At 59.9% G+C, this 14226-nt stretch overlaps 1 protein-coding gene across 2 annotated transcripts in view; it reads right to left on the minus strand.

The window, feature by feature from the left end:
* Positions 1 to 368: 368 nt before the first annotated feature.
* EPHA8 (EPH receptor A8) overlaps positions 369 to 14226 on the minus strand; it is a 36544-nt gene continuing 22686 nt past the window's right edge. For both annotated transcript variants that reach the window (XM_060309845.1, XM_060309843.1), the window contains exons 5-17: positions 13781 to 14116; positions 9281 to 9405; positions 9043 to 9205; positions 7648 to 7741; positions 6596 to 6663; positions 5607 to 5771; positions 5222 to 5407; positions 4896 to 4957; positions 4117 to 4326; positions 3203 to 3352; positions 2926 to 3116; positions 2465 to 2638; positions 369 to 2326 (exon numbers count right to left, since the gene is read on the minus strand). In XM_060309845.1, the coding sequence (XP_060165828.1) occupies positions 2212 to 2326; positions 2465 to 2638; positions 2926 to 3116; positions 3203 to 3352; positions 4117 to 4326; positions 4896 to 4957; positions 5222 to 5407; positions 5607 to 5771; positions 6596 to 6663; positions 7648 to 7741; positions 9043 to 9205; positions 9281 to 9405; positions 13781 to 14116 (2039 nt within the window). In that variant the 3' untranslated portion in view covers positions 369 to 2211. The remainder of the gene's footprint in view (positions 2327 to 2464; positions 2639 to 2925; positions 3117 to 3202; positions 3353 to 4116; positions 4327 to 4895; positions 4958 to 5221; positions 5408 to 5606; positions 5772 to 6595; positions 6664 to 7647; positions 7742 to 9042; positions 9206 to 9280; positions 9406 to 13780; positions 14117 to 14226) is intronic.

The raw sequence follows: 14226 nt of genomic DNA on the forward strand, positions 1-14226 counted from the left end.
GCGATGCCCAGCTACAAGGGATTGAGCTCCAGTGTTAAGCACCATCTGTAGCTCACAGAAGAAAGAACTGGGGTCCCATGGGGGTGCTTCCTAGCAGAGCATGAGCTTTGGAGTTGGACAAAACCTGGGTTCCAATTCAGACCCCCCCAAACTGACTTTAGGCAAGTTACAAGACTCAGCCTCCTCTTACACAAAATGGGCACATGAATCCTACCTCCTAGGATAGATGAGAAGACCAGAGAGGGGAAAAAGTATGTGTGGGATGCATACAGTAGGTGCACAGCATAAGGTTGGTCCTTCCTTACCAGGAGAGGTCACGGTTGTAGGAATGGGAAAAAATGGGGGACACAGGCAAAGATGAGGCAGAATTTATTCTCAATGTGGGTAAGTACAAGATTCAGGATGGAGACCACAGAGAGGCGGATCCCTGGGACTGTGAGGGGCACCTCACACTGGGGGCAGGGACCACACTTTCCCAAGTGCCAGGCCCACTCTGTTCCCCCTGGCTGTGAGGATACAGAGCCCAGGAACTGGGTGAGAGTGGGGTGGGGGTGGGAGGAAGACAGGGTCCTCCCCGGATCGTGTCCTGACCATGTTTCCGACTTCCATAGGAAGGAAGAACAGCTCGGCTATATAGTAATATAATATATAGAGGTGTAGAGAGCTGACCGCGGCACCTGGGCGGGGCTGAGACTCCCCGAATTATTGCAGGAGGGAGAGGGGGCTCAGTGCTGGTGTCTCCGTGGAACAGCTGTGCTGGCTACTGGGAGGGCTGGGCAGGGGGCGGGGCTGAGCTTGCCCCTCCTTCGGGGCCGGCAGGGGTAACCCGGCATCCTGCCCAGTGGGGTCCCTTGGGCCCCCGCCAGCTTCCCCTGGGATGGGGCTTTCTCACCCTGGGTGCTTCTTATGTGCTTTGAAGACCATTTTTGCATTGTCAGGCGCGAGGAAAAAATATTCTGACATGGTAGAAAAAGATATTTACATACCCTGGTGGGCCGTTAGAGGGAGGGTCAACTCTGAGTGGGGGGCGACTTCCTCCTCTGTGCGGAAGGATGTGGGGAAAAAGCCCCGGGAGGAGGCTCAGCTCTGAAACTTCGCTGCCATGTGACCTTGGACAAGGCACACTCCCTTGGTCTGTCCGGAAGGTGCAGGAGGGGTGGACTTGGGGCTGAAAAACCAGGATGTTATGGTCCTTGTTCCTAGGTGTGGGTCTGGGGGGCAGGCCAGGACTGAGCAGTGAGGTTGGCAGAGGGACTTGCAAGTGAGGAGCCCTAGGCTGTGCAGGGGCATCAGAGACTAGGAGGAAGTTGGTGGGCCCTGGCCCCTGGTCAGGTAGCCAAGTTCAGCTGAGGGCATCTCACGTACCCTGTGTTGATGCCTACACAGAAGGTGGCCAGAGGGGCTGGCCGGGAACCCTGTTTTCCTGTTGAAGCAGTGGTGGGAGCCAGGTGGAGGATGCAGGTGGCCCCCCACCAGCTAGAGGGAGGGCTCAGACCTGAGATAGAGCAGGGGGTGGGCTCACCTGGGCGGAGACAAGGGTGGGCCTGGTGCTGGTGTGGTTTGGAAGTAGCCCCTGGCCCCAGCCTCCAGGCTTGGGGGAGGGCGTGAGCTTCTCCCCAGTCCCTGTGCGTGCTGGGACCTGGGCCCACAGCTGATGGGCAGTGTCACACCGAGTTCCCTGCTCACGCATCCTCACGCTGTGACACGCATCCTCATTCATGACATGCCATCCACAGTCACACACACGTGCCGCCAGCATTAACGAATAAGCACACTCACCATAACTGGTCCCACGGGGGACCTCATGGGTGGACACACACACACATGATCACACGTGTTCACAAGGGCTCCTGTGACCTCGTGAGAACACACCCCTACAGCATGTGAGTGCGTGCACACAGGCACCCTCACGCACACGCGCACACACAGAGGCAGGTGAGCGACATCGCCGTTGGGCTCAGTGGCATTGAGGCCCCAGCCTCTGGGAAAGAGAAGGCCCTCTGCCCTGGGGGCAGCTGTCCCCTCCCTCCTGGGCACCAAAGGTCCCTTCCCAGGTGGCCTGACCCCAGATAACTCCAGGTCTTGTGGTGGAGTCCTCGGCCTCCCTGGCACCTGAGGGGAAGGCAGCCAAGGAGGAGGGACAGAGGCCTGGGGCGGCCAACCCTGCGAGTCCTCTGACGGCTGGCATGACCCGGGCCTGGCTCGGTTTGGTCAGAGGTGCCGGTGGGGCCCCTGCGTGCTGGTCAGCTGGGCCCTCATGGTCTCGATGCTGCCCAGGATCTTCTTCTGGTGGCCCATGAGGGTGATGCCCAGGGCATGCACATCCCTGTAAAGGAAGGCGGTGCTGACCTGGGAGTCTGGGAGCTGTGGAGACGGGGACACACCCATCCCTGGAGCTGCCATCCTCAGCGGCTCCACCTCTGGCCTCTCCCCCTGCTCCCGTCCCCAGGGGCCCACCACTTACTGAGCATTCATACGTAGCACCATGCCCAGAGAGGAGTAACCCCCAGCAGCGAAGTGGTCCCGGTAGCGGCCCATGCGGATGGAGTCCAGCCAGTCCCCCACGGTGAGGCCCCCGCCGCCACCCCCGCCCCCGCGGAGGTCAAAGCAGCTCCGGGCAAAGGCGGGGGGCGGGCACCTGAGGCACAGGGGCCCTTGGTAAGTGGTCTGCCAGGAGACACTGGCGCCAGCCACTCAGCCTCCATCTAGGCTTGGCAGTGGCAAGGAGGGTCTGAAGGGTTAGACCGCAGGCTTGGAAGTAGAGCTCTGAACAGGGCTCAGAGGCCCAGGCTGGGTCTGGTCCAGGGGTCAGGGCAGAGCCATCCCAAGGCCTGGACTAAGTCTGGGCCTTGTCTAGGGCAAGCAGGGAGGGCAGCTGGGGCGGGCGGAGCTGGGGTGGGCAGAGCTGGGGTGGGCGCCAGGCACCTGTTGACAGTGGCCGTGGCCCTGAGACTCTCAGGGCTGCGGATCAGCGTGTCCAGGACGCTGACGATCTGGGAGAAGCGAGGCCGCTGGGCCCGGTCCTTGTGCCAGCAGTCAAGCATGAGCTGGTGCAGGGCGCGGGGGCAGCCCATGGGCGCGGGCAGGCGGTACCCCTCCTCCACGGAGCTGATGACCTGTGGGGGGAACACGGCAATGGGCTGGAGCGGCCCTTCCCTCCGAGGCCCCGGCCGCCTCTGCCCAGCCAGGCTCCGGCACTCACATCCCGGTTGGTCATGTTCCAGTAGGGCCGCTCCCCGTAGGCAAGCACCTCCCACATGACCACCCCAAAACTCCACACATCGCTGGCCGAGGAGAAGGTCCGGAAGGCGATGGCCTCGGGGGCTGTCCAGCGGATCGGGATCTTCCCTCCCTGCGACGGACACACGAGTGTTGAGAGCTTCTCCCCAGCTCGTCAGGGAGCTGAAGGCAGGGATCTGGGCTGGGAAACTCGAAGGCTGGCTGGAGAGACATGGCCTCCACCTTCCAAGAGCACCTGTTCTGATGGGGGAGACCTGCACATGGAGCTGGTGTGGAGACTGAACAAAAGACAGTGGGTGGAGGGCCTGGCACCCAGTAGATGCTCAGTAAGTATCAGTCAACAGGTTGATGCCTGAACAAGTGACGAAGCTCGGAGAACGTGGTCTAGTAATTTTCTAGCTCCCCTGGAGGGGTTTTTTTTGGTCACAAAATCCTTTCTCTAAGTGAAACCTTATTTGGGGTCTCAGTGGGCGAGATCCTAAGGGAAGGTCCTGACAGAGGCAGGGGTGGAGGCCCTCCACCCTTAAGGCAGCCCCTAAAGCACTGCTAGAGAAGCCCAAATCCCCCCAGAACACATTTTGAAGATGCTGGGTTTTAGTCAAACGTTAGAGACAGACGTGGAGTGGAGGCGATTCAGAGAGATGCCAACTCTCCCCAAAAATCCTAGTGAGTGAGTGATGGGGGGACCGGCCCTGGTATCTCCGCAAGCCAGTTAGTGACGGAACAGAGGTGGGAAAGCTTTGGTGCAAACTGAGGTGCAGAGAAGAGGTAGGACTCGCCCCAGGTTGAAGGCAACCCTGAAACGTCCAACTTCCCTAACGACACGTGGGGGGCTCCATCCCAGGGCCTGCTGGAAAGGGGGTGCGGGCTACGCACCGTGGTGGTGTAGGCGGCGTCGGGGTCATCCTCCAGCACCCGCGAGAGCCCGAAGTCAGACACCTTGCAGACCAGGTTGCCATCGACCAGGACGTTGCGGGCAGCCAGGTCGCGGTGGACATAGCCCAGGTCCGAGAGGTAGCGCATGCCGGCGCCCACTCCTCTGAGCATGCCCACCAGCTGCATGATGGTGAACTGCCCATCGTGAGTCTGCAGGGGGACGTGGCTTGGGCTTCAGGAAGGCTCTTTGCAGTTTACAAAGTGCCTCACTGCTTAGGAAGCATATTGCTGTTTAAGGTTTGTTCTCACGTCTCATTTACACTCACAGCAACCCTGAGAGGTAGGTAGGGTGGCAGTGACTGGTCATCCACTTTGCAGAAGGAGAAATGGAGGCCCAGAGAGGTTTCGCCCTGTGCCTAAGAGCACCCAGCAGATGAACGGCACGGCGAGGGCTGGGCATCTAGGGATTTCCACCACTACCCGCCATGCCTCCCAGCTGACTGGGGCCCTGGGTCCCCACAGAGGCACCCCTCTTAGCCTGTCTGCAGGACAGGGCAGCAGGACCCGTGCCCAGAGGGACTTCCACGTGATGGGGGGCTGAAAGGCAGTTTGATGGGCTGACCTTTAAGACCCCTCCCCACACCTGGCTCACCCTCCCCAGGTCTGTTGGGTCCAAGCTCTGGGGAGGAGTGGGTATCTGGAGGTCTCACATTATCTCCCACCACCCAGACTGAACTTCCCTCCCCCGGCCCAGGTGAAAGGAGTGGCGGGGCACGCACCCTCAGGAAGGTGTCCAGAGAGCCGTTCTCCATGTACTCGGTCACGATCATTGCCAGCTGGCCTGGGGACGGCGCCGGGGAGGAGGTGGCTCTTGGTGGGGGGATCAGGAACATGCCCCCCCGCCCCCGCTATGAGCTGCCAGGAGCTGGGCCAGCACCCAGGGCCCCAGGGAACGTAGGGTTTCCATTGGGGTTCCAGGCTCTGGGCCCCCTTCCATGCCAAGTCATCTGGGGACCTGAGTCAGGGGGATGGGGCGGGGCAGGGTGGTCTGGGGATGCAGCAGAAGGGGCCCTGCAGGGTGAGGCTGCTGTCGCCTGGCACCTACCACGGGTGACGACACCTTCAAGGCGGATGATATTGGGGTGGTCAAACTGGCCCATGATGGATGCCTCGCTCAGAAAGTCCCGCCGCTGCCTCTCCGTGTAGCCGGCTTTGAGGGCCTTGATGGCCACGGGCATGTCCCGCTGCCCCGGCACCTGCAGATGCCCGTAGCAGACTTCCCCGGACTCTCCTGTGAACCCAGGTGGGGCAGGCAGGGGGTGGGCGGTGGGACCTTCCTCCCCTCACCCCAGACTCTGCACTCTCCCAGCCCCACACACCCGAGTGTCTGGCCATGCCGGGCATCTTGGTTCCCCCGTCCCTCTGCACTGGGTGTCCCTCCCCTGGGCACCCCCTGTGATGTCCCCACACTCACAATCCCTGAAGCTCACCGGAGCCAATGATCTTCTCAATGTGGATTCTAGAGGCCTCGATCTCGCGGGTGAAACCGCGGCCCGCCCGGCCCGGCTCCTCGTAGGTGTGGGGTTCTGCATAGAACTGGGGCTCTGGGATCTTCCCCGGAGGGTGGTGCAGGGGCAGGAAGACGGGTGGAGGCGCTGAGGGGCCAGGAGATAAGGGCCATCGGTGGGCTCCATGAGGACATTCTCTCCCAGCATTCCCTGGGCCTGGGACGGGACTGGTGGTGGAGTGAGAAGTGTCTCCGGGAATCCCAGGATGTGGTGGCAAACAGGTGCCCAATCAGTGCTTGCCAAGTGTAAGCAGGGTCTCTGTGGAGTAGCTCTGAGCTCTCTAGGGGACTTTGGGATTTCTCGTGAGTTGTGAGCCTGTCTGTCATTTTTCTGGGGTTAATTTTAGGGTCCTTAAGACCTTTCTCAATTGTCCTAGGGTAGGAATGTGACCAAAAAAGGTCACATCACAGTGCCAACTCAGACTGATGGAAAGCGGGTCTCTAGAAGACTGTGTTAAGAAGGATTCTGAGACCGCATTCAGGCTCCATGGGAATCAGTACCATGATTGATTCTGCCGTGGGCAAAGAAGTGGGGCATTGAGGTAGGCATCCCCATATTTGCCCTGTTTTCTGAGGTTTCTGCAGGGTCCTGAAAAAGTTCTTTGTAGCAGGGGTTCTTGTCCAAGAGTATAGGACCCCCCAAAGGTGTATGTGAAATTGTGCGTGAATGCCAATATCTGTGCATTTGCCTGGGGAGAGAGAGGGTCCGTAGCATCCTCTTCAAACCCAGGCAAGTTGCACAGCACTGCACCTTGGGGTCTCAGGTCTCTGTGACAGCCTGCCGTCTCTCTCTGGGGCTCTAGTCTTTTCTGTGGGCGCCTTTCCCCTTCCCACCTGCACCACCCCCAAACCAGCACTGGGTCCTACTGTGACCTCTGCTTTTGCATTCAGATCCCTGGGCCCTGCACTCACCCTGCCCGTTCTGATAGTGCATCTTCTCCTCGTCCGAGTGCTGGAAGGCCTTGCTGTAGCCGCAGTGCCTGTGGAGGGTGGACTGTCCCTGGTTTCAGCCCTGACCCCGTTCAGGAACACGTCCAAACTCCTCCCTTCTACCCCCCTTCCCCTTTCAGGTCAGCTTCTGCCACCCCAGTCCCTGCCCCTGCAGGGGGGCAGTCCCAACCTCAGGCTCTCAACCCAGCTGAACTGTGACATTTATAAACACCATATAATTTACAAAATCCAGTCCACTTGGCCCTCACAGCAAAGTCTATGGCATTATTAGCTCAATTTTACACGAAAGCACCCCTGGTAGAGGGGCTGGGAGATGAGGCTTCTGAGGCCAGCTCCGCCGTGTGAGCTTGGCAAGCGCCTTCCCTTCCCTGGACCTCAGTTTCTCCATCTACGGATGCTCTTTCCAATCCTTGCTGAGTGGGACCCTAAGCCCGCACCACCTTCCTCTGGAACAGAGTGGGAGGGGGAGAGTAACTAAGGGCGTGGTCTTTAGTTTTAACAGACCTGGGTCCTGTCCCACTTCTGACACCTACTTAGTCGGTGGGCTGGTTTGGGGGTGCTGTGTGTCTGACACACATCCGAGTGGAGATGGGGCTGGGCAGCTGGGCCTCAGGAGGAAGGCCTGTGCTGGGGGCACACCTGGGGAATGTCAGCGTGAAGGCAGAATTCAAAGCCGTGGGCCCTGATAAGGTTACTCATGAGAGCTGGAGCTGGGTAAGTAGGAAAGAGAAAAGGGTCCCAGACCAGCCTGGGGCCCTTCTGCTTTCAGGAAGTTGTGCAGAGAAGGGGCTGGAGGAGATGGAAGACAGGCCAGACAGGTGGATGGAAAGTGGGGGGTGAGCCGGACATGGAAGGCAAGAGAAAAGCGTCCCAAGAAGGAGGAAGGAAGAACAGGTATATCTGTCAGTGAGCCCAGGCACAGGGGATCACTTGCTCAGCAGGGCTGGGGACAGGCAGGAGACACAGTGCTCCAGGGGAGGGGGTTGGGGTGGCCGGGGGCCAGGACCACCCACCTCTTCTTGCAGATGACCAGGAGAAGCAGCACGACCAGGCCAGTGATGAGTGTCAGGCAGATCCAGACGATGGTCCGGGTGTCGTAGCGGGGACCTGTGGGGGGAAAGCAGGCTGGGGGGCCCTGTCCTCAGGGCCAGAGGTCTGGTGGCCTTCCCGGGGCCCGGCGGCAGCCTCCTCGGCTGTGAGCCAGCCCAGAGCTGGGGCGCAGGCCGCATCCTCCTCTGCCCCACCCTCCCCTCTACAAGTCTCCCCTTCAATATCCTGCTTTCCAACCTGGTGCCAGCACTTCCTGGGACTGTGTAACCTGGGCAGAGTCACTAGACTTCTCTGAGCCTTAGCTTTCTCACCTGTAGTGTGAGTCCAGAAACGCCTGTCCTGCCCATTACTGTAAGAGTGACAAAGCTGAATATACGGAGAGCTGCACATTCCAGCCAGTAACCCACATCCCTTCCAGGGATAACCCAGTATTATCGTGAGTTGTCAGATGAGAAAACCGAGGCCCAGAGAACTCAAGGAACTTACTCAAGGACACACAGCAAATGGGATGGAGCCGGGCAGGATTCCTACCTGGGTGGTCTCAACATGGTATCAGACCTAAGAGCACTTGAGACACACAAGTGCCAAGGGGGTGCCAGGTTGAGGAAGGTAATCAACTCAGCCTTGAACCATCTGTCTTAGCACTGCCCCCCTGGAGGGTGCTGAGTATAGGAGAAGACCCCAACGGGCTGGAGATGGGGGCAGGGGGTTCCCAAGCTTGAATGTGCCTCAGAATCACCCTGAAGGTATGATCAAACCAAAATTTCTGGGCCCCCAGCGCCAGGGTTTCTGCTTCCGAAGGTCTGGGGTGGGGCCTGAGAATCAGCATTTCTGATAGCTCCCAGGGGCTGCAGCTGCTGCTGGTCCTGGACTACACTGTGGGAACCGCTGTTCTGGAGGCGGGGGGGTGCAGGGCAGGATGATACTGGGGAAGGGCACAGAGTTTGTCCCCAAGCTGACCAGGTTCAAGTCTTGCTCTGCTGGGTAACCTTGGGCAAATCACTTTACTGCTCTGACCCTCATTTTCCTCACCTGTAAAATGGGGATGTAGATATTGCCAACTCACTAGAGGGTCTCTGGGACGATTATAAGATAGTCCTGCTAGCAAAGGGCACCATGATGCCTGCAAGTCACGCTGATGCTCGGGGAAAGCCTGCAGCTGATGGGCTGTTACGAGCTCTGTCACCTCGGGCGTGTAACTTTCCTCCTCTGAGCCTGTCTTTTCACCTGTCAAAATGCTGATCTGGCCCACGCACCAGCTCAGCATGCACTCGTTCCCCTACTCTGACCACCACGACCCTGGCCCTGGCCCTGGCGCCTGGCCCAGCTCCCTCGCCCTCCCCCCTCCCTGCACTCACGGGGTTTCCCGGTCTCCACCTCCATGGCCTGGCTGAAGCGGCCGCAGCCAGCCGAGGTGCGGGCTCGGACCTGGAACACGTAGCGGGTGCCCGGCTTGAGGCCCGAGACGGTGGCCCTGGTGGTGACAGCCTTGAGGGTGGAGTAGCTCTGCATCTCCTTGTCCTGCCCGTGGGAGGGGTGGTCAGCCAAGGGTCCCCGGCCTGGTGGCCTCCCTCTTTCTCCCCTCCCTGTGGGTACCTTCTCGTAGTACTTGATCTCGTACTCCAGGATGATGCCATTGGGCTGCTCTGGCTCCTGCCACAGCAGCGAGACGCTGGTCTGCCCCGCCCGCTCCTGGCGGATCACCACCACCTGGGACGGGGCTGGGGCAGGGGGAGGGAAGGGAGCTTGGTCAGGTCAGATGGGTGGACGGGTGATGATGGGGAAGGGCCTCTGTCTGCTCCTTCCTCAGGCCCCGCCCAGAGATGCTGGCTTGGGCCACACTCACCTTGCTAACTGTCCTGCCGCCGCCCCAGGAGAGCCAGTACCCTCTGCTCCTCCTGGCAAATCATTGGCTGCCGTCCTGGTCAGTTATCTGGGGTTGGCACAGCCTGGCTCCCAACTGGGATGCTGGGGTTGGCTTGACCCAGAAGAGGCCTGACCCCGCAACTTCCACTGTCTCCTCCTCCTCTCTGGCCAAGCCCACCCACTGGAAGCATGCTGGACCCCCGCCAGCCCCATCAAGCAGCCGCACTTGTCGACCCTGAGGCCCCATCACCTGATGTCTCTGTCTCCGTGTCACCCACCCCCGCCCAGGGCCTGGCGTGGAGCATGCTCTCAGGAGCACTGAGGAGGGAGGAAGAAAAGGAGAAGGGAGGGGAAGAATCAAGGGAACCAACGCCCTCACTGCCTGGGTTTGGAGGGACATGAGCTGAGCCTGAGGCCCATGTGAGCTCAAGTATTCTCGAAGTCACACTAGGTCACACTTTCGCCCCCTTGCTCATTCCCTCCCCCACTCCTGTGCTCAGTGCAATTACCCCTGAGGTGAGTCTGTTGGGAAGGGTCGGATGTCGACCCGGCCACAGCCAAACCGAAGGGACTGCCCTCAGAGCTGCAACCCCGTCCTCCCCGACCCCTCCAGCCGCAGCCCTCCCCTCTGCTCACCCGAGTTCCGACTCTGCCCTACTCCTCCCGTGCCCCCCACCTGCCCCATGTGACCAGCTCTGGCCTCATAACTGGGCATCCCATCTCTCCGGCACACGTGGGAGCTCCCCGAGGCAGGGGTTGCACATAGTAGATGCCCAATAAATGCTGCTGGACGATGCTGACATGAAAAATTAAGAAGCGACTCCACAGTTAAGCTGCAGAGTGTGGTACAGGGGAGACCCCACCAGCCTGGGAATCAGGTCTGGCTTCGCAACCCGGCCCGTCTCTTGCTGGCTGGGCCCATGACTACCTCCGGGCAGTTTCTCCACCCAGAAAGTGAAGCTGCTGGGTACCAGCTGCCAGGCGGAGGTGAGGCTCAGAGAAGACCACTGTACGTGTGGGACAGACACCAGTGCTGGAACACATGGGTGCCTCTTAAAAACCAAAAAATTTGCAAGGCAAGAGGTGCTGTGTGAGTCGGGCAGACACAGAGGGAGACTGGGGCTCAGAGGTGGGATGGAAACAGGGCGGAGCACCAGAGAGGGCTCCAGGGAGGAGGGGGGTGTAGAGAAGAGGCTACGGGGAGGCACGGGGAGGGGGACGGGCAAGTGGTCTCTGAGGACAGACCTCCGGCATTTGCTCAGGGCTGCTGTCTGCCCCAGGCCCCCAGCCCAGAGCTGTGGGTGTCCACTACATCATCTCCCTAGAATTTCCTGAATGACTCCCACATGCTGGGCAGTGGGCTAGGACCTGGGGATACTGCAGTGCCCGACAGCCCTCAAGGAGCTTATGGTCTAGTTAAGAGAGACAGAGTTAATAAGAAAACGAATCAATGCATAATTACAGGTATGCTAGGTGCATGGAAGACACGAAGAGGGTGCCGTGATGGAGAGGACCTTACGTCTGCAGGGGCCCAGGAGGGAACGGGGCCATTTCAGCTGAGGTGGTCCAGGTGGGCCTCCGAGAGGCAGGGGGACAGCTAACCGAGGACTGAAGGAGGCAGCGAGGGGAACGTCACAGGGAGGAGCACGTCATTCCGACCGAGAGGCAAGGCCAAGTCCCAGGGCAGGGAAGGGCATGGTGTGTCCTTCCCTGGACACAGGGATGAGGACCCGAGGCCAGTGTGGCTGGAAGGGAGAGAGCCCGGCGACAGTGGATGGGGTGCGGCTGGGGAGGTGGGCAGGGGAGGGTCTGATGGGTCCCCTGAATCATGGTGCAGGGTTGTCCAGGCAACATGAGATGGACTGAATTGTGCCCCCCTCCCAAAATTCGTCTACTGAAGCCCTAACCCCCAACACGATAGTATTTGGAGATGGAGGCTTAAGGAGATAATGAGGTGTAGATGGGGGCATTGATGCCTTTCTAAGAAGAGACACCAGAGAGTTCTTTCTCTCTTTCCTTCTCTCTCTCTGCCATGTGAGGACACAGCGAGAAGGCAGCCGTCTGCAAGCCAGGAAGAGGGCTCTCACCAGGAACCAAATTGGCCGGCACCTTGACCTTGGACTTCCGGCCTCCAGATCCGTGAGCTGTAAACGTCTGTGCTTTAAGCCCCGGCCTATGGTATGTGTTATGGCAGTCTGAGCTGACTAGGACCGATGGCATGTGTGTGTACGGGGTGGAGGGGTCGGAGTGTGGAGGGGGTCACGCTGAAGGGAGACCCAGTGGGACTGGCTGGTGGGTGGACGAGGCACGATGGAGGGATAGCCAAGGATGACGGCTGGGTTTGGGGCTCAAGTAACCCCACGAACAGCGGTGCCACGTCCTGAGATGGGGGCCTGGGGAAGGGGCTGGTTTGGGGGTGCTGTGTGTCTGAAACACATCGAGTGGAGAGGGGAGTGGGCAGCTGGACCTCAGGGGAGAGGCCTGTGCTGGTGACACACTTGGGGGACATCAGCACGAAGGTGGAATTCAAAGCCGTGGGCCCACTCTGGCAAGATGGAGCTGGGTAAGTAGGAAAGAGAGGAGGGTCCGGACGTGCCTGGGGTCCTCCAGCTTTTGGGAATTTGTGCAGAGAGAAGGGGCTGGTGGAGATGGAGAAGGACAGGCCAGAGAGCTGGATGGAAAGTGGGGGGTGGGCTGGGCATGGAAGGCAAGAGAAAAGTACTCCAAGAAGGAGTAAAGAAGAGCGGGGGGTGGGAGGGTGGAGTGCCCACTGCAAACTGAATTTCTGGGGATAGGTGGGCAAAGGCACCTGACTGGAGGTGCCCGAAGAGGCCCACAGAGGAGAGGACGCAGATGTGTGAGCAAGAGAGCTCTTTAAGGAAGCTTCCATGTAAGAGAAGGAGTCTCGTGGCTGGAAGGGTGTGTGGGCTCACGGGAGGCTGTTCTTTTTTTTTTTTTGCGGTACGCGGGCCTCTCACTGTTGTGGCCTCTCCCGCTGCGGAGCACAGGCTCCAGATGCGCAGGCTCAGCGGCCATGGCTCATGGGCCCAGCCGCTCTGCGGCATGTGGTATCTTCCCGGACCGGGGCACGAACCCACGTCCCCTGCATCGGCAGGCAGACTCTCAACCACTGCGCCACCAGGGAAGCCTGAGGCTGTTCTTTTTAATGATGGAGCACACGGAGCAGTGTGAGCACCGTAGGTTCTCTGCTCCGCCCTCCACCCCTGACCAGCTGGACACCTGTCTCGGCCACCCCAGAGACATGTGGGCAGGGGCGGGGCCTGGCACCACGCACAAGGGCCTACTCCTCATTGCGTCACTAGCACTGAGCAGAGAGCTTGGCATCTCACAGGTGCTCCACAGGTGCCAGAGGAATGAGGGTCTCTTGGGAGGAAGAAGCCCTGGCGTCAGGGACGGGGTGCCCTGGGTTCAGGGTTGGGAAGCCTATTTCACTTGGGAGTGAGGCAGACCTGGGTTTGAATCCTGACCTGCTGCTTCTATGTGGTGACCCTGGCTGCCTCCGGGCCTCAGCTCCTCCTCTGTGACACGGTGGGAAGGGAGTCACTGAGCCAGGCCTGTGTGGTGTTGGGAGGAGACGGGGGTGGGGAGCCACAGGGCACGTGCTAGGGGCGCTGTTAACAGGGAAGCTGCCACAGGCGGCCCTCGGGTCAGGCTGCCACTCGACAGGCAGGACGCACCAGAATTTGGAAAGAAAGGGGCTAACTTCAGTCCAACAACTGGCTAGAAACAGAGAGATAAGTGGTTGTCGTCCAGACCAGTCTGACCAAATCCATCCCAGGGGCAGCAGTGGCAGCTGTTCTGGAAAATGATCATCAGAGTGATTTGATATTTTAATGACATTTATTGAGCACGTACCGTGGGCCAGGTACTGGGCTAAGCATTTTCAGTTCCTTCATTTAAGCCTCAGTAACAGAGCAGGTATGATTACTCCTATCACAAAAGGGAGGAGACAGAGGCAGAGAGGGAAAATTCTAGAACCCAGGCCTGGGATGGTCATGCTAGCCTGCCTCTGTGCTTTTTGGTTTCCTTCCACTTATGGAACATGTTTTAATTTTCTAAGGGCGCGAAGCCTGTAGCTCAGAGTCCTGGTGAGGAAGGCGGAGCCCAGAGAGGCAGGCGCTTGCCCAAACGCCACAGCAAGTCCGCGCAGTGCTCGGATGCCAGGGGGGACGAAGGGCCCGGGAGCTGGGGACGGGCGTCTCCGCCTACCTGCCTGGTTCGTGGTGATGTTGACGACGGCAGCCCGGCGGGGCTCTGGGCTCAGGTCGGACACACCGTTGACGGCCTCGATCCAGAAGGAGTAGTTCATGTGGGCCAGCAGGTTGGCCACCAGCAGGCTGGCCTGCACCAGGCTGGTCTGCTGGGGCACGAAGCGGGTGCTGCCCCCGCACGTCTCGCAGTGGCCCAAGGCCCAGGGGCAGCGGCGGCACACGGCATTGTAGGTGATGTCACTGCGGCCGCCCCGGTCCAGTGGAGGGGCCCACTCCAGGGTCACAGAAGTCCCATTCACGCTGGAGATCAGATTCACTGGTGCCGAGGGGGGGCCTGGAAAGCAGAGAATGACAGGTGGGCGTGGAGGGCATGTATTTGGGCTGGTCTAGTCTCCCCCATCAGGTCAGGGAAGGGCTGTGGTTCCCCCATGATACTTGGGGCTC

This window comes from Globicephala melas, chromosome 1 (genome assembly GCF_963455315.2).
Source record: "Globicephala melas chromosome 1, mGloMel1.2, whole genome shotgun sequence".
Taxonomy (NCBI): Eukaryota; Metazoa; Chordata; class Mammalia; order Artiodactyla; family Delphinidae; genus Globicephala; species Globicephala melas.